This window comes from Ammodytes marinus (assembly GCF_949987685.1).
Source record: "Ammodytes marinus genome assembly, chromosome: 11".
NCBI lineage: Eukaryota > Metazoa > Chordata > Actinopteri > Uranoscopiformes > Ammodytidae > Ammodytes > Ammodytes marinus.
This window is the reverse complement of record NC_137215.1, coordinates 28,194,175-28,213,883: the sequence shown is the minus strand read 5'-3', so window position 1 is coordinate 28,213,883 and position 19,709 is coordinate 28,194,175. Positions and strand designations below refer to the sequence as shown.

At 38.9% G+C, this 19,709-nt stretch overlaps 1 protein-coding gene across 1 annotated transcript; it reads right to left on the bottom strand.

The window, feature by feature from the left end:
- Positions 1-713: 713 nt before the first annotated feature.
- On the bottom strand, positions 714-19,479 carry pitx3 (paired-like homeodomain 3; the record flags this gene model as incomplete). The annotated part of the gene is made up of 3 exons (XM_080037210.1): positions 714-1,280; positions 6,577-6,782; positions 19,371-19,479. The coding sequence occupies 3 exons, from the start codon at positions 19,477-19,479 to the stop codon at positions 714-716; spliced, it is 882 nt and encodes a 293-aa protein (XP_079893336.1).
- Between the last annotated feature and the right edge of the window lie 230 nt (positions 19,480-19,709).

Genomic DNA, 19,709 nt, shown 5'->3' with positions numbered 1-19,709 from the left:
GTAATTTTTTTTTGTCTTGAACCCACTGTAGGCTGTCTCCACTTTCTAGGACTGCCCCAACCCCCCCACCCCCTCCTTTGCTTGCCTAAGCTGACTTTTGACCTATGACCTTTCAAAGGGAAAGAGGAATTCACAACAAAGTGTAAGTTTCCTAGATGATGTGGACATGGTACATCAACCAATGGCCTTCTGCTTTTTGTAGAACATGCTTTTCTCATCTTTAAAGTACGTTTTCATATATTTTTTTGTCACATACAAAACAGAAAAAAAAGTCCATTATATACATCCTCCATTTCTTCCACATTGCAACCACAGGTCTCTTTTTCCTGCAACAGTAACAAAGATGGCATTTGGGCCAAGATGTTGACCACCAGTCCAATTGAAAGCATCCATGTTGTATTCATCCTTGGCTTCTACATTTACTCTAATCATGCAGTTCAAAAGAGAAAAAAAAAAGTATGTTGGATAATCTTCAGAAATCCTATGAAGCAGTTCAGTGACATAGTCTCACAAACTGGAGACCATTCCTTTGAAGTGCTGTGGTCCATGTGTTGTTTAGTCAGTTTTGAAGATTCTTCTTATCGAGTGCCATCAAACCCAGGATCTGCCAGTCTGCAGCACTGTATGCAGCTTAAAGATGGAGCTGAAGTGATGTTCTAGTGGGCTATAGTGAGAGTTACAGCTGGTGTGTGTGGGGTCAGTGGGTGGTTGGTTCATACAGGCCGGTCCACAGCGTACTGACAGGGGCTCAGGTTGGACACAGGGTTCTGCACCGCAGGATAGGCAAAGTTGGCGTGCTGCTTGGCCTTGAGCCTGAGGCTGGCCAGGCTGGAGTTGCAGGTGTCTCTGTACATGTAGGGGCTGGCTGTGGGTGCGTAGGGGCACGTGGCCGCGCTCACTGCCACAGAGTTGAGCGCTGCCGTGTGGCTGTTGAGGTTGTTGAGGTTGCCCAGGTTGTTGAGGCCTGTGGAGGTGACGGCCGAGGGCACCATGCCAGAGGCCATGTTCCCCATGGAGGGGATGGAGCTGGGCGGGGAGAAGATGGGCTGGGAGGACAGAGGGCTCACGTTCATGGAGTTAAAGAAGGGGAAGCTCTTGGCGGAGAGGGGGCTGCTGGCTAGGCTCTTGGTGGCCCAGTTGTTGTAGGAGTAGCCCGTGTACATGTCATCGTAGGGCTGCATGAGTCCATTGAACTGGGCACCAAAGCCATTTTTGCATAACTCCGCCTGCTGGTTCCTCTCCCGCTTTCTCCACTTGGCACGCCGGTTCTTGAACCATACCTAAGGGAAGCCAAGCAAAATCAGACTGTTGAGAAAACGGAAAAAAACGTCACCTAGATATGTTTTTAAAGTTTTACTTTAGCATATTGTTTTGAGATCATGTAGGATCGCATTTTTTGAAAGTTTTATTGAATTATTTTAAATTCAAATTCCTAATAAGTAAAATAAGTTATTTTGTCTATTTCTATCAGTTCTGATAACACTCACCAAGTATCTGGGAATAGGACATCGCTAAACCTGGGGATTTGTGGAAGTTGATATTTTATTTTTTATTTAAAGTTACACATGATGGTACACATATATTTTAGACTCAGGGGTCTAAAGCTATTTTGCTTAATTGGCAAAGCAAAAAATAAAGTAATAATAATAATAATAATAATAATAATAATAATAATAATAATAATAATAATAATAATAATAATAATAATAATAATAATAATAATAATAATAATTAAAAACACGTTTTACCTTTAACTTTTTCTTGTAAAATAACTGTAAATGTTAAATAAAGCTTATGTGTGTAAAATGCATGAAGCTAACAGTGCCTTTGCAAAGGCAAAAGGCGTTCATTTGCCAGTGTGAAACCCCGTCAAAGACGGTCAGTAGTCAAGTGAATGGGCTGAATCATTTTGTGCAATTGTCAATTTAAAGGCATGGAATGTTTTTCAAAGCTACACTTATCATTTTAGATGACTTATTTCTTTACTCAATTCATTTAGAATGACTGAAGTACGTATTTTCCAATGACTATATTATCACAAAGTGTAAGGGGTCAATACATGTTAATGCTTAAACACATCCAGCAGTTAGAGTATCCCAACCCCCCCTCAAATACTTTCAGTAATATTGTGTGCATGTGTATCCAGAATTTTGGAAAAGACATAATGATCCCAGAAAGTTAGTTGAAGTGTATGATCAAACAGTCATATTAGAATAGGCTTATTCAAACTAATTATTGACTTATTTGAATAGTGAAATCCCAATGGAAGAAATGTCAGGGAAGGGCAATCTTCTCATTTGTCTCATTCTTTGGTTCTATATTTGGAGGATATGAATTGGATCAAAGTTTTAGTGAAAAAATCTAAATTAAAGGGTTTTTTTCTTTAGAAATTAAAGTACACAAAGTTTCTCGGAGTATAAAGTTGTGGACAAACTTTTGACCAAAATCTATCATTTGCTGATACAAAAAGAAGAAATAGAGTTTGTTTCAGAAGCCTCCTGCTCATCTGTTCACATGGGGTTCTTCTCTTACGTTAAAATGATTTGCTATCAAATGATTTATCTCTTTAATCCTCTTCAGACCTTTACAACCCTTTCCCTCAGACGTGTCTCTCTGCTGCTTGGCATCACTGCTGCCTATCATCCAACACTCTGTTTGTATAGTAAGACAACGCTGTTTATATGAGTAGAACCTTTTCCATGGCCCTCAGTGACAGCAGGGGAAAGCCCGACAAGAGGACAGAAGCTGTACCCAATCTTTAGCCTGACTCAGAGGCAAAGCTGTCTGCAGCTTGCTGGAAAAAGACTAAATGTCAAGGTTACTCGCTGGCCTATGTCTGCAGCCATATTCATATGCCCTGTGTTAAATGGTCAAATGATTACATGGGAGGAACAACTGATTTAAAACAGTAAATATCAATGTTCTAAAACAGTAAATAACAATGTTTTAAACATTTGATATGAACTTGACTTCAAAGTAGGGACATTAAAATGCCAAGCTGGCAGGCATCCCCAATGGAAAGGAAGACTTATATTTGTATACAGGCTCAGTACTAATGCTGATGTCAGCATACTGTAGGGTCATCACTTTTTAAAATATATAGAAACACATTGATGTCATGAGCCATGATATCAGTTCTGTTAGAATAATGTCCAGTGTAAACACTTGAGTGCCAATGCAGGAAGAAGTGTGACATTTATGTTAAACAATGAAAGTTAATGAGAAGGACGGTAACACTTTACAATAAGGGTATTCATTGACTGTTACTTAATGCTTAGTTAATGCTTAATTAGCATTTATAAAGCTTTACCTGGTCAATGATAACTGCATAAACTAAGCATTAACTCACTGTTATGCTTAAAGGTGAAGTTGCAAACTGTGTCTGCTTTGCTGCTCAGATAGTGTAAAGGGAGTTTATCCTCACGTTGGGTTTGTACGAGATACATTCCTCACATTGTCGTTTGATTGATTGTTATTATATAATTAAAAAGGGCAGCTTTAACCTTACCACAGCTTTGTGTTCCATAGGCCTAAATGTCTTCACACTATATTTTTGATAGTCAAGACATTTATTGTTGCCAGACAATGTGTTCTACTGACCACGTCACCATGAGATCAAATCTTTTGGATCGAGTGAAGAAATGTCTGGACAATCTCTGGATGGACAGCCAGTGAAGTAGATAGAGAAATGTGTGTTCCCTCTAATGATGAACTTGAATAAAATCAGGTGAAAGATTTTAAATTAGTTAAATATTTTGATTCATGAACTTTCTCGTTGTGACATTCCTATCGCCCTCAGCTGTTGGCAAGCGCGTTAAGAAAGTGAACTAAAATGGCAACTGTGGTAAACATTACCAATTGCCCATAGCACTTAGCAAGAACAGCCGCTAATGAGACTATCACAGCACATGTATGAGCTGTTGTTGTGGCATACTACTGAAGGTCGCATTACATGATATTGATCAAATGTTTCATACAAGTGACTTTATCAACGTATAGCCTTAAAATCACAAATCGCACATGTGCTTTAAGAGGTCCTGACGGTCTGTGCATACAAACACAACCAGCCCTAGACCCCTAAATTCACTGTTATCAATATGTAGTGTCATGCTGCGACTGTAATGATTAACAATGGCTGCCTGACAAATCACATGAATCAAGCTGACAGGGGAAGTATTTTGAGCATGTAGGAATGTGCCTGCATGCAGGGGTTAGAAAGGCCACTGATAGACATTAAGGACCAGACAATGTGTCGTCTGTTGTCCTTTCAAAATAACAACCGAAGAGTGCACGCTATGTGACCTTTCAACCAGCCAACATTAATTTGATCCATTACTCGGCGGGTAGGGCCAGCGATTGTATTGTCATCCATCAGAATGTGTGTCCTCCTGCTCCATATAGCTCCAAATAGCTCTGCTGCACTTTTGACTTTTTAGACTCTATCTATCTATCTATCTATCTATCTATCTATCTATCTATCTATCTATCTATCTATCTATCTATCTATCTATCTATCTATCTATCTATCTATCTATCTATCTATCTATCTATCTATCTATCTATCTATCTATCTATCTATCTATCTATCTATCTATCTATCTATCTATCTATCTAAACATTTTGACAACTGAATAATATTTTGGTGATCAACAGCTTTAATCGAACTCGAGAAAAATAATCTAAATGCCTTCTATCTTTTTATAAAAAGATTATGTGTTGGCGTTTTATGCAGAGCTTGGGGAGACAGAGTGGAAATGGGGCAAAATGGGGATGACTTGCAGAGAATGACCACAGGTCGGATTACAACCGGGTCTGCTGTGAAGAGGACTGAGACTCTATGGGGGTTCTAACCACTACACCACGAGCGCCCCCCAAATGCCTACTAGCTTTTCAAGGAATTGTTCAACATTTAGAATTGTTATCTTTTTGCGTCACTCTCCGGCTTAAACCTTGGTGACAAAAACCCTCCTGTAACTATGGGTGCATTTTTTATGTAGAAATGGGCATCCAGGTTAGCTTAGCTCATCCAGGTTAGCTTAGCTCAAACAGGAGAGTCAAGGGGAGCAGGTCAAAAGATAAACTTTACAACAACACTGAATGCTCCTGTGTGCTTGGTGGGACTTTCTTATTTACCACGTTATTTTGCACATTAGGTTATTTACAAAACAAAATACATACTGGAAGGAAACCAGGAAGTGCCCGGTCATGACGGTCATGTATGTATTTGATTCTAAAATGACATAACGTGTAAAAAGTCCCAACAAGCACACAGGAGCGTTAAGTGATGTAGTAAAGTTTATCTTTTGTCCTGCTCCCCTTGACTGCCAGTGATCGAGCTAAGCTAACTTGGAATGACCAGCCTTTGCCCATTTCTACATCAAAAATGTACGCACAGTTACAGGAAGGATTTCTGTCGCTTTCTCTTGAGCCGGAGAGTGAGGCAAAAAGCTAAAAATGAATAATGTTGAACTATTCCTTTAGAGTGTGTATTTATTTTTTGACAATTGGGGGAGCGGAAACAAGATTTATATTTTAAGATATATTAAAGTTCATGTGGATTCCTGAGAAGATGAAATGTGGTTGAAACCCATGGAAAAAAGCTAGTATGCGGCCCTCCAGTGAAATCAGTTTGTCAGGCTTTTCAAAGTCATTACACCGCAAATTCAAATACATGTCAGCAGGGATTCAGACCAAAAACAGCATAACTCAAGGCTTGTTGTTTAGCGCAGATGCAATCCAGTAAAATCCAGTTGGAGAAACCCATTCATGTATTTAAAGGCTACCAAAACGTCACAGGAAAAACCTGTTGTATCTTTCATCAACGATCGTGATGAAAACAGCAGAAATATGGAATTAACATTAATTTAATTGTATTTAGCAGGAACGCTAGCTTGGCTATTGCAGCACCTTGCTGGATGACATAGTGTTGTGTTTATTTGTTTTTTTGCCAGACAATCCTGCAGTGTTTCCCTTCCCTACGTTTGTTCTATTCAAATGGACGAGAGGGTCAGGTTTTTCATGCAGGCCTCAACTCAGTTTGAATGAAGTCTTATAAAGAGTGGTGAATACACATGTAAAGTTTGATAGCGGCACCACAGCTACGGCCAATGTGAGCCATTGTGAGCTTGAAAGGTGCTCTGTATAGTCTACAAATGTGTCACCTTTGCACGCCACATTGCACGAGTACAGCTCATCATGGGAAGAGATAATCCATTGAGTAGCATGCTCCATTAACTCACTGCTAATCTCCACATCACGTTTTTTAAGTTTAATGGGATATACTGGTGGAAGATCTGACCCAGTGTTGGTAAAACTAATGAAGATCATCACTTTAACATGCACACCAAATAGTATGTCACTCTATCCAGCAGCTGAGGTAAGTGTTAGCCTGATGTACAACAGAAGGACTTTATATGCATCTAACCATGCTTCATCCTGCTGTATAGGCTTTTCATTTGAACCAAAATACTACACTTCACTGAGTGGCTTCTTCAACCGGAGCAGCTACAGCAGTCAAACTGTAAGCAGGGCTCTCTGTTTGGGAGGCGGCATGAGAGAAGCTGTGTATATACACACCCTGACGCGTGCCTCTGTGAGGTTGGTCCACACTGCGATCTCCTCCCTGGTGCTCATGTCTGGGTAGCGGTTCCTCTGGAAGGTGGCCTCCAGCTCCTGGAGCTGCTGGCTGGTGAAGTGAGTCCTCTGCCGGCGCTGCTTCTTCTTCAGAGAGCCGTCCTCAGCACTGGACTCATCCAGCTGGTTCTGCTGGGATTTTTCTGTGTCTGCAAAAACACACAGAAAGAAACAGAATGATTTGACTGAGAGACGCAGCTGATGTAGGAAATGTTGGATGTAGGAAGTTTTTTGTTATAGGATGTTTTGTTGTTATTGTTTTTTGCTGTGTATCTTAGCCCTATTTGTTTAGTATTGTATTCTTGTACAGCACTTTGGTCAACTAATGTTGTTTTTTTAACTGTGCTACATAAATAAATCTGACTTTGATTTTAGGAAAGCCTTTGCGAGGGCTTTTCTGGACATATATGAATGGTCAATGTGAAATATAATAAATCAATCATTGAAAATGTTTGAAAAGATATTTTATACATTTCAATTATTGCAAACACATACAGTATAATTGGAAATTAGCAAGAGGGTTATTACCGTGTGGAAGCTAAGTCATTAATATACATTTAAAAGAGGAATGGTCCCAGGTCACTACCTTGAGGTACACCACATGCTTCACTGAGTTTTGATAGACTACTGTTGTGAAAGACCTTCTGTGTTTCAGATGGGCTGATACCATTTGAGTTTTTCAATTAGAATGGTATGATCCATGACGTCAAATGTGGCACTAAAATCTAACACTGCTCCTGCTTTTTTTTGGAATCATCATTACATGTGTGTAAGTGATGTATGCTGTATATGTTGATAGTTGGTTGTCAAGCAGCTATAAGTAGTCTTGCAATCTGAACATGAATGATATTCTCCATAATAACCTTGCTTAGAATACAAACCCATTGAGAGATAACTGCAATGGAAGGATGTTTTCCTTTTCCACTGTAGGGAACACCACATATATCAGGCATGTATTCATTATGTGACTTAAAGGACCCAATGTGTATTCAGCAGTGATGTTATACCATGCTGTCCAGATTGTGCCTTCAATGCCATATTCAGGGAGAGTTTACAGCAATATATTAGCATGTCTAGCGAAATTCTACACAATTGAATTGAAACACACAAGTTTCATATGCGTCCATTATTTAATAACTTACAAAGTAATGGTAGAGAGCGCAGTATAGCCGAGAGCTTACTGCACATGCTGTATAATAGCAACGTTGCCGGTTTGAGCTGGGGAAGTTTTTTTGCATGTAATATCCTTCTCTCCAACATTTACCAAAAATGATATATAAAAAAGCAAGGTATAGTGTAGATTAAGCATATACCCTCACAATATTGATACTTATGGCATTTGGATTTAAACTTACTTAGTTGCCTCTCCCTTCCTGTGTAGAAAAACTTGCGGGTGGAATTTAGAAATGTTCTAATTGTTGGACATGTCCATATAAGGAACTGCCCAAAAGCTTGAGATTTGAGAAAATAATACATTTAACAAAAGATACGTATATTGATTTATAAGAATGCATTTTCTGAAAACTTTATTCCCCAAAAGTCCTTGAACATCATGCTCTGATTCTCATGTGGCCTGCTGTGCGTCCACTGCTGTCTGGTTAGAAATGAACAGGCGGTTCATTCAATGGAAATATATGACCTGAACATTGTCTCCATTCTCCCTAAACTATTTCATATTAGTTTCCTTTCTATACAATGGGGCATCTAAACTAAAGTGTAACTGCTTGTACATGGTGCAAGCATTTAATGCATTCAGCATTAAAAAAGAAAAAAACAATCACTGATACATGAAATAGTATGGTACTGTAAGAAACAGCTAAAAGCAGAACTCTTTAGCAGAGCCTGCTTTAGCATGTGCTAATTGTCAGAACTCTGCACAGAGAAGCAAAACAATCCACACATTATTCTGATGCCTTTCCCCCTGGATTGCGTCAGCCCTATCCAATCCCTGCTGAATATGAACGGCTCATATCAAAGCACCTCCATCTCACAGGCAGGAAAAGCAGCAGCATGGGTGTGACGTCGCCGAGAGAGAATGATTGCAAACACTGCATTATGTTCAAAGATGTGCAGGAGCAGTGAGTGAATGCATCATGTTAAAGAGCACATGTTATGTCTGCTAGGATCCCTCTCTGGCTCTCCTTCCTCCTGCAATATGAGGACCTCACACACTGTAAAAAAAAAAAAGTTGAGAAAACGCAAATTTTCAAGGCAACCTGATGCGAAGACATTTTTGAGTTTTCTCAACTTTTGACCACTATCGTTGACCTGACTAAGATTTACAAGTTGACATAAGAGTTATGCCAACTTGGATTCTCTTGTTCACCTAATTATGATATTTACGTCGGACCAACAATAAAATTCATGCTTCAATTCCATGTATTTTTACCTTCAATAAACTCAGAAATTCTTGTTGACTTAACTCAGATTTCCGAGTTTAGATATGAGTTATGCCAACTCGATCTTGTTCACCTAATTATGATATTTACGTCGAACCAACAATAAAATCCATGCTTCAATTCCAGGTATTTTTACCTTCAACAAACTCAGAAATTCTTGTTACTTAAGTGAGAAAAGTTCCTTTATAAATCAAGTTACATTTATGTTGCTGTAATTGTATTTAAGAAATGCTGAATGAATGAATAAAATAAAGAGCACACATCAAAAGATATCTGAAACCATGTTTATTTATCTTGTTCATAAACATGTTCAACACCACAATGTAAAACAAACTTTCCTCACAGGAAAATTGGATCCTTGGAACACTGTTTGACATTAGAAAGCCATGAAAAATGTGTTTCACTATGTTTTTTTTACAAAAATATGTTAGTCTAACTTTTGGTTCAAGGTGACTCATTTAGTAATGATTTGATGATAGAATTATAATCATTTCATATAGAGAAAATATGTTTTGTAAAATAACTGCAGGCTCTGCAAATGTAAACACATTTCTCTCCCCTGAAACTGAATATTACATCTTTAACAAGTACATAAACATAGACCACAAGCAACTGGTTAAAGTTGAACATACAATAGAAATTAATTTGATTCAGCCAATCTTTTATATAACATACTAAGACTCAAACCTCAAACATTGAATCACATTAAGTCAAATAACTTTAGAATCCAGAGTTTTGTGGACTGGCATTTGACAATCTCTCACATTTCTATATCACAGGCAGAGGAGAATGGCATGCTTAAAATGAGAGCAAGCGAGTACATACACGGAGGTGTTACTAAAGCACTCCTAAACTTGAACAGCAGGCAGAAAACATAGCTTCCACATTAACATTTTTTAAAATCTTAGACAGCAAAAAATAAAATAAAAATGCATTCAAATCAATATAATTGTTAATTTTTTTACATCACACTTTTATAATCCCCCTTAGAAAAATACAATTTAGACAAATTATTTCGCTTTTAAAGATTTTTTTCATTAAAAAAATAAATAAATAAAAGTGACTTTTTCTGTAACAAGTAGAATTTAAAGGGTTAAAATCCTTAAAATAAAGATGAATATGGTTTGTATGGTGAGGACTTGAGTTGAAAAAGAAAGTTATAATAAAAAAAAGTTGTGGAAAAATACATAAAATTTTTTTCTTTACCTACATATCAATTCGAGGTGACACCTTAAGCGCCGAAGGAGGCAGAGTGTGATTTTTTTTAAGGATGCACCAAAGGAGATGAGGTACACCTTTGAAGAAAGTTTTTCATGAGGACTTTGCAAGTTTTAAATGACTAGCTGTTTATGAGCACCAACCACGATGCACTAGAACAGGCATAAAACAAAGGTTGGCTTCCACATTAAGAGTCACAGCAAAAGCTTTGTTTGCAGAGACCTTGTGCGCTGGGAGCACTGAGAGCCAAGCTTGAAAAAGATGGTCTGAATTGCTTCAAAGGTGTACCTCATCTCCTTCGGATAATCAATGTTCATGGCATACAGTAGCCCAAGGAGGTATGCAAAGGCAGTGCCGAGGTCTGGCAGGTGACGTAGCACAATGGACCCTTCCAACACAACAGCCCAGTCCCGCACGTTTGGTGAAACAGCAGGATCATCTTCTCCAAGGACAGTAACAAGGCCAACACGCCTCTTGAGCACTCTTTCTTCAGGGTCAGTTTCCTGAGGAGAAGTAACAGATGCATGGCTGAGTGCTAGGTCAAACAAAAGGACGTAATTAGGGCCCGGCTGATATGGATTTTCTGGGGCCGATTAAAATGTTCAAAAGAAAAAAATTAAATTAAATAACTGATTTCTTAACCCTTAAAAGGGTAAGCGGAATGGTCAGTTTAGCTAACTTCCCGTCACTGACTGCAGTTAGCAGTCCTCTCCCTCGTCCCTACGTCACAACATTAATGCACTGTGGTCTTCAAGCAGCGAGTTATCAAGCATCATCTCAGATAAGTAAGTGTGATAAAACCTGATAAAAACCATCAAAACAGACATTGGGAAGGATTTTTACCTTCTCCACATTCACCCATCTGTCGCTCTGCGCTTGCACCGGCAGTGAGACGGGTGCTTGTTTGTTACGTTCTCTCTTGTGATTGGATATCAGTTTCGGGATCCCCAAAAAGTTTATTTGCCGATTACATGCAGAGCGGGTGACTGAGAGATCGGCTTTATGAAACGTGCACACTATGTAAGTGATCACTGTATGAATGAAGAGCGAATTGAGCGATATATTTAGGTTAATATAAGTATTAAATCGCTCTTTATTCATACAGTGATCACTTATATAGTGTGCGCGTTTCATAAAGCCGATCTCTCAGTCACCCGCTCTGCATGTAATCGGCAAATTAAATTGTTCGGGGATCCGGAAAGTGGTATCCAATCAGAAGAAAGAACTCTACAAACCGGCACCCGTCTCACTGCCGGTGCACGCCAGAGCAACAGATGGGTGAATGTTTATTCGTCTACAATGGCAAAGCAGGTAAAAATCCTTCCCAATGTCTGTTTTGATGGTTTTTATCACATTTATGGATCTGAGATGATGCTAGATAACTCGCTGCTTGAAGACCGCAGTGCATTAATGTGGTGACGTAAGGACGAGCGAGGGGACTGCTAACTGCAGTAACTGACAGGAAGCTAAAAGAACCATTCCGCTTACAGCACCTTAACTCTTATATTAACATAAATAAATCGCTTACTTCACCTATATAAAGTTCAAACACTTGTGACAACGATTAATTGAAGTCAGAACATGTCCATTTCCATTACTTACCAAAGGCTGCAGGAAAAACTTGGTTGTGTCGTCCCGGACAAAAACAGGGAGGCATCTCAGTGCTGCAGTCTTTCGGTGAGACACAATGTCTGATGTCTAAAGAGTATACAGTGGAAAACATAAGCATATAAATGAGTGAAGTGCCACAGTGGATTTATACAAATTGCAAAATCAGAAATTCTTTTTAGTAATGGAGGATAAAGCACAGGTCTTTAGAAAAGAAAAAAATACAATGCAAGGACTAGCTTATTTTTTCTAGTATTGCAAATGAAAAAATACTGTTATAATCATCAAGTGGCACAAACTAAGAACATAAAGCAATGAGTGATAACATCCATTTTACTGACACATGCCCATCACTAACCTGTTCATCAAGTTTATCCAGGATGTCTTCCATTGAATTTTCTTGGATTCTCACAGTTGTGTGTGTGATCTTGAGAGGTGTGACTTTAATGCACCTGGTGTTTTAAATACACACACACACAGTCTGTGTGAATACAGGGCCAGTGCGCACCTGTTCTGTGACAAAGCCGACAGTGCTTAAGAAGTGCCTCTTGACTGGAGCTTGCGAATTTGCACTGCATGCAGTCCTCCCCTGAAAAACAAGATACATATAATGGAAATATTTAATTTCACTAAAAGCCTTTAGATGCAGAGACAATAATTCACAAATTATTTTCCCCCACCCCTATCTTAAACACATACTCCATACACCTTATAATACACATAAATCGTATAGGCTACACCACACATATCCTCCAAAGGCTATCCTTAGAACCATACTCGGTATTATATCACTTTACATTGTCTAAATATCCATGGTAAGTACTCAAATACATGTTAACTTACTCAACAAGGCATACAGGTAAGTATTAGCAACTAACATTAGCTATGGAAATACTGTCTGTTTAGTGTAGAACCACCCCTTTAAGTGCAGGTAAGTAATGCAAAAACTCAAATTACATCAAACATAAAAATGACAGCAGTAATACACCATTACTCCAGAATGAATCATTGTATTAACTTGTCTTAATACACAATTGTTCTCAGTTTATCATCACTGCTTACTGTTTTTTTTTAACATATTTGAATTAGTATAACTCTTCTGTAACCCAAAGCCAGTTGATGTAATATATTCTCAGACAAATAATAAAGGCATTAAAACACGGACTCTGGTACCCTCACAAAACATTTTGAACAGGTGGGAGGAAATGATTAGTTTAGCTCGTCTGTCAACACACACACACACACACACACACACACGGCCGCCATCTTGACACTGGAGAGGCTTAACCCTTTATAGGGCAAGGAACCATATATGGTAACTTAAATTGACTACCTTAAAAGCCTCACCAAACCTATCCATTAAGGAGCAAAGCCCATATATTTCTCACAGCCAATCTGGAGAGACCAGGCTATGTCACAGTGAGTCAAGTGATAACATCTGACCAATCGGCTGTATTTTAGAGCATCTCAAACTTCAGCTTGCCACGAAAGTCCATGCAGTACCATGATCGGCCTGTACAAGCTTCCATACTCACGGGGCTAACGTGAAAACTAACAAAGGTAAGTTGTTGAAACTCACACATTATATGGTTGAATAGCTGTGTTAGATGTTGAGATAGGGGTTGTTTGTGTAGTCTTTGTAGAAATTTGTAAAATTTTGGCATGAAAAATAGAGGCACCATATTTGATCATACGCCCGATTCACCTAACAATTGTACATGTGACCATATGTCCATATTTAGACATACGCCCATACGCCCAATGGGTATAGTAAGCCATATGTGCTTGCTTTTTAACAAATAACACATGACAACATAGACAATAGTCCTCATTAGCGCATTGGATGTTTGAGTGAGAAATTTTTTTGACTTTTTAGAAAATTTCTAGCTATAAATAGTGAAATATGTGGGATTTTGGACTGTTTTGAGACTTTAAAACACTTTACATTATACTTAAATGGCATATGTAGGTATTTATTTTTGCTGTGAGCGGTATTACTGCTAAAATTTATAAAGTTATTCAAAATTTGTGATGTATTTAATTTTTCTGATTGAATTATGAGAAGAAAGTAGTGGTACCACCATTACTTATACTATTTTTCACTCATTTATATTTTCAATTTATGTCAATCATATTATATATATTTACAGTTTAAACGTCAATATTCTTTGTTTTCAAGTAGATATACACTTCACTGTTTCTGTTTATCTTAAAAAAGATCACAAAGTGGACTTGATATTGACTCAAAAACTCTCTTGTCTTTAGCAGCTGTCTACAATTGCATTTGATGACACCCTCACAAATGCTGGGGTCATCTACACGCGGGACTGCAAGGCTCTTGGTTGGATTGCCAGTAACCAAAGAAATTCAGGATACAGGTGTTCCGGCAGCCAGAAGAGGTTCACATCTTACCCCTGAAGGAGCTCAGCATCTCTAGGGAGCCTCAGGACCTCTGTTGGTGGCCCTGCGCCTGTCCAGGGACACCGCAGCCACACCCCAGATTATTCTGTACAGTGTAACCTGTCCCTGTTCTGTGCCCCTGTCTAAACCAACTGCAACACCTTGAAGTACTGCAGCAGTAGGGGGAAGTCTTGAGGTCAAATGTAGTCTGCATGGTCTGCAGGATCTACCTTTGCCTCATTGCTGAATGCTACTGCTTCATCAAGTACAATGAAGCAGCTGCCTTAATGACTGGCCTGGACATTTTAACGAACATTCTTGTGACAAGTTCTAGTATCACTAAATATATGTTCCTTAATGTTTTATGTGTTTTTTATCAGTAAATAAATGTTCCTTTACTTTATTAGTGTATTTTCTTGTATTTTCTATATATACACTTTTGGGTTTTTTTTCTTACCCTAAACGGGCAAGGAACCATATATGGTAACTTCGTTGACCTCGATTTGCAACGTAAAAATTAATTTTTTTTTTTAATTTGAAAAAGAAAATATAGTCTTGTTATATCCTCCAATAACACTGTAGGGTTGACATTTAGAATTTCTAAGTATTTCAATGAGTGCCCTATAAAGGGTTAACCACAGTCAAATGCAATGTCTCTTAATGTAACAGTGGCAAACTAAAACTCGATTAAAACACACAACTGGTATCTATTACCCAGGTGTCGATTATAACCAGCTTATTGTGTCAAAATATGCTCAGATATTACAATAAAAGCATTTAAAAAGGCTGCCGACTATGGCTGTCTCTTTTCAAAATAGTCAACGGTTCCCGTTCTACCTTCCTGACGGAGAGGAAATTCCCGCCATAGCATGCTAACGGGGATTAGCTTAGCTAGTCTGTCAAAACACACTGCTCATTCAGTTTCCCAACACAGTTACCCGCTTCATCATGCTTCACACCATTTATTCTCACCGCCATGTCTCAACCAAAAATAGCTATGAACATGTATTACCCTCAATTTAGCCCACACCGAAAGTGACTAGCTTTACATTTAGCAGTCAATGCTATCGGTGACCGCCATATTGGGCACAGACAAGGCTACACACGACACACTTAACCACGGTCAAAATCATGACTCTTAATGTCTCAGTGGCAAACTATAACTCAAATAAAACACAAAACTGGTATCTATTACCCGGGTGTCGATTATATTCTCAGATATTACAATAAAAGCATTTAAAAAGGCTGCGGACTATGCCAGTCTCTTTTCAAAACAGTCAACTGTTCCTTCTACCTTCATGACGGTGAGGAAATGCCCGCGTTAGCATGCTAACGGGGATTAGCTTAGCTAGTCTGTCAAAACACACTGCTCATTCAGTTTCCCAACACAGTTACCCGCTTCACCATGCTTCACACCATGTATTCTCACCGCCATGCCTCAACCAAAAATATCTATGAACATGTATTACCCTCAATTTAGCCCACACCGAAAGTGACTAGCTTTACATTTAGCAGTCAATGCTACACACGACATGCTTAACCACGGTCAAAATCATGACTCTTAATGTCTCAGTGGCAAACTATAACTCAAATAAAACACAGAACTGATGTATATTGCCCGGTTGTCGATTATAACTAAGGTACGTGTTGATAACAGTCTCTTTTCCGGTGGCAATTTTTCCTTCTTTCCATTAAAATAGTACAGTGCACTTTGCCATTAACATCACTTGTCTCGAAAACAAAATAAAATAAAAACACTTACCTTATTAGCTCAACGAATCCTCCAAACATGCTTCTTATTATCCAGATATGGCCACAAGGTCGACAATGAGATTAATTCCGGCGTCTGGTCCAAACTAACGTCCACTCACTCACGCAACCCAGACTGCCCCACCCCTGAAACGGAATGTACGGGGTTTCCAACAAAAAGACGTCTGCCTTTTTGCAACTCAAAAATTCTAGTTGTTGTGTTATGAAAATAGCTTTTGAGCCAACGATAGGGTGAAGTTTGCTGGCCGGACTCTGTTTCGTTAGTTGAACATAGCAAAACCTTATTTCCGAGTCTGACTAACTTGAAAACTATAGTTAGACCAACAATGGCAAAACATTTTTTTTACAGTGCAGAAAGAAGTGAAATGAGTTGGCCAGCTAATCCCACGGATCAGGCTTTTGTGAGGAGGGCAAGTTGGGCTGTGTTTGGCGAGGGCTTAGCTCTCAGAGCAGTCCCAAATGATCAGCAGGGTTTAAAAAGAGGCTCCGCAGGGCCACTGGCAAAACCAATAAGGGCCAGGTCCAGGCTGTTATCTGGCAGTAAACTGACACTGGGTAAGCTGTCACTTATGGCCAAAGTCTATAACACAATACAGAGGAAAGGGCAGCCCTTTTTAGAGCGCCGCACCAACAAACAATAGGAGCAATCTCACTGATAATGTGCCGACATGACAGAGCCGTTCCGGTTGGCCTCACAGAGGGCTCTAATATGGAAAACAACTAGCAGAGACTTTTAACTTCATTGAGAGTAGATGGAGAACTAGACGGCTGTCAGGTACAGCTTAGGCAAAGAGCAGTAATGATGATGTCATACCAATGTCTTCTGCTGAGAGCTGAGTACTTTGCCAAATTTAGGGTAAAATCTAATTCTTTCTTCAAAAAACATGCACCTCTTTTCAGAGAGCAAGCTTAAGAGACACACTCTGGTCTCAGTCATGACTGTGAGAAAAAACAAGTGTTGTGGCTATGGTATTGGTGTCAGCCTGGTGTCCTAAGTTATAGCTATAATACTCTAATATAATTGAGTCCAGAGTTAAGGTTCATTATAAAGGGGGAATAAAGACCATCAATAAACAATAGGAAATGTTCTTAATGCATATCTTTGAATGGCAATACAGAAATACTCATATGTTGCAATCATTTTCATAAAGTGAAACAGGATATCGTTATTTTAATGGAATCTTTTGTGTGTGAAAGAGTTGATCAAGAAGGGCCATAATTAGAAGTTCCGTACAAATAGTGAATCGTTCAATAGATATATACTTTATATATAATTGTTCTGGCCTAAAAAAAAGTCAAATTTGAGCTTGTTAAGTCTCACAATATAAATGAGTTTAAAAAAAAGAAGGAGAAAAAAACGCAAGCTTTCATAATATTAGACATGAATCATATTTCATATTTCAAGACATTTTCCTTTAACCAAATGTTTGTGCTTCATTGAACAGTACACACATCATTCCGGAACAATCATTAAGGCTTCCAGTGGAAGACTATATAATTAATTCATTAAAGATATAAATTACATTTACATAAAAAGTACTCCTCATTGGTGCTATGATGTAACCTTCAATATATATTATCCATCAATGCAAAAAAAATAAAAAATAAAAATCCATCTGTAAATGTTCGTAATGTTTTTCTAAGAACACTGCCTCTGTTTCTTTCTCCTGTGCTTATGGCTCTCCTTCACTATGATCAATTTTAAATATGTGCCCTATTAAAAAGCATCAGGTCCTATTAGGCACATTATACATACGGAAACTTTAGTTTGAAATTCAACTCATTTCTCTCAAACTAAGTAAGTGACATGATGAGTCCTCCTTTAGATTGAGACCGCCTGCTGCATGAGAGACATGGAGGCATTTGTACACTGCATTTCTTTCTAAAATAGTTTGTGTTTGACAGTTTGTTAGGACTAGATTTCTAACCACACACAGTTTAGCAATTAGATTGGGTTACACACACACACACACACACACACACACTTACACACTTACACACACACACACACACACACACGCACACAAACACACACACACACACACGCATAAATTTAGATCAACTGAATGGGTGGGTGGGTTGTGGTGATGTTATAGGCCTACTATGCGGATGAATAAGAGAGAGAAACCAGCAAGGTGATTTATTTGTGATAGAAGAGGGTTGAACAGATGAACTGAGCAGAGGAAATACGATGGGATTCTCATCTAGAACTACCACCGACGGTCCACCAATCAGCACTCAGCTTTTACATAGCCTGTTTACATGGATATACAGTAGGCCTACTGTGATCTCACGTGACCAACGTGTCACTCACCTATGACTATTGCTAAATTCTTGCCCCGAGGTATAAGACTTCGTCACTTATTATTTTGTCAAATCCACGATCATTTCAGAATTCTCTCTCTCCCGGCTCTGTGAATGTGGTCATGGGATATGTCATCTTCTTAATTGACTTTAAATCACCATTTATTGGTTAGATTTGTGTGATGACTTTTATTAAAATGCCTACAGATAATACAGATAATAGCCTAAACAATAGGCCTAGTGAAATACAAATTATAAAGTTGATCAATTGAAATTAAAAATATAAAAAATAGAATAAATATTTTGAGCTGCCGCGCCTTGAACCTGATGGTCTCGGGAGAAATTGGATTCCATTTTATATTAAAAGTCAAATGAGTGTGTGTGTGTGTGTGTGTGTGTGTGTGTGTGTGTGTGTGTGTGTGTGTGTGTGTGTGTGTGTGTGTGTGTGTATAAAAGGCCTAATACTGCCGCTCATCGCTTGAGCCGAGGACAGAGAAAACTGGCACAAATAAAATAACACGGAAGAAGAGCGCACTGGTTCCTCCATAGCAGTGGAGAAGCCTAATAGTCCATATAGTTTACACAATGTTTTCATTTGTATTTATTGTCTCGGAATAGGCGCGTGAAATGAAATGAGAAGTGGTCTAACCTGTGTGTTGATCGCACTGCGGCAATGCTATTCTAACCTGATTAGACGCAAATGCTGCGGATCGTCTGTTTGTTTTAAAGCCAATTTCCATCTATAATTTATTAAAGCTATTGTAGAGGGAAAACGCAAGGTTCTCCACATTATTATCAATACTATGTCATATTTCCTTTCCGTTTCATTTGCAGCTTTCTGCCTGAGCGGCATTGATCCATGATGGTCATGACTCATCAGCATTTTCAACATGATTTTGGTTCTTTATCAGCGCTAGCCAATCCCAAATGTGGAGCTGTTTTGCGTGTGTGTGTGTGTGTGTGTGTGTGTGTGTGTGTGTGTGTGTGTGTGTGTGTGTGTGTGTGTGTGTGTGTGTGTGTGTGTGTGTGTTGACTGACCGCTGGTGTCGGCGCCTTTACATCCCTGGTCGTGCTGCGGCGTCCCGGAGTCGGAGAGAGACAGCGCCGGGCTGCGGGCTTCACTATCCGTCAGCAAGTTAAAATCCATAACCAGGCTCTGTACAAACACACAAAGACACACACACACACACACACACACACACACACACACACACACACACACACACACACACGTGTCACATGAAGTCATCACCTCATCCCTAAAGGCCAGTCCTACTACTGTCACTATAATTGTAATACAACGAGTGCAGTCATCATGTTGTGTTTTATATAATATTATATAATAGTCCTGTTGATAACAATAATTTAGAATGAGTC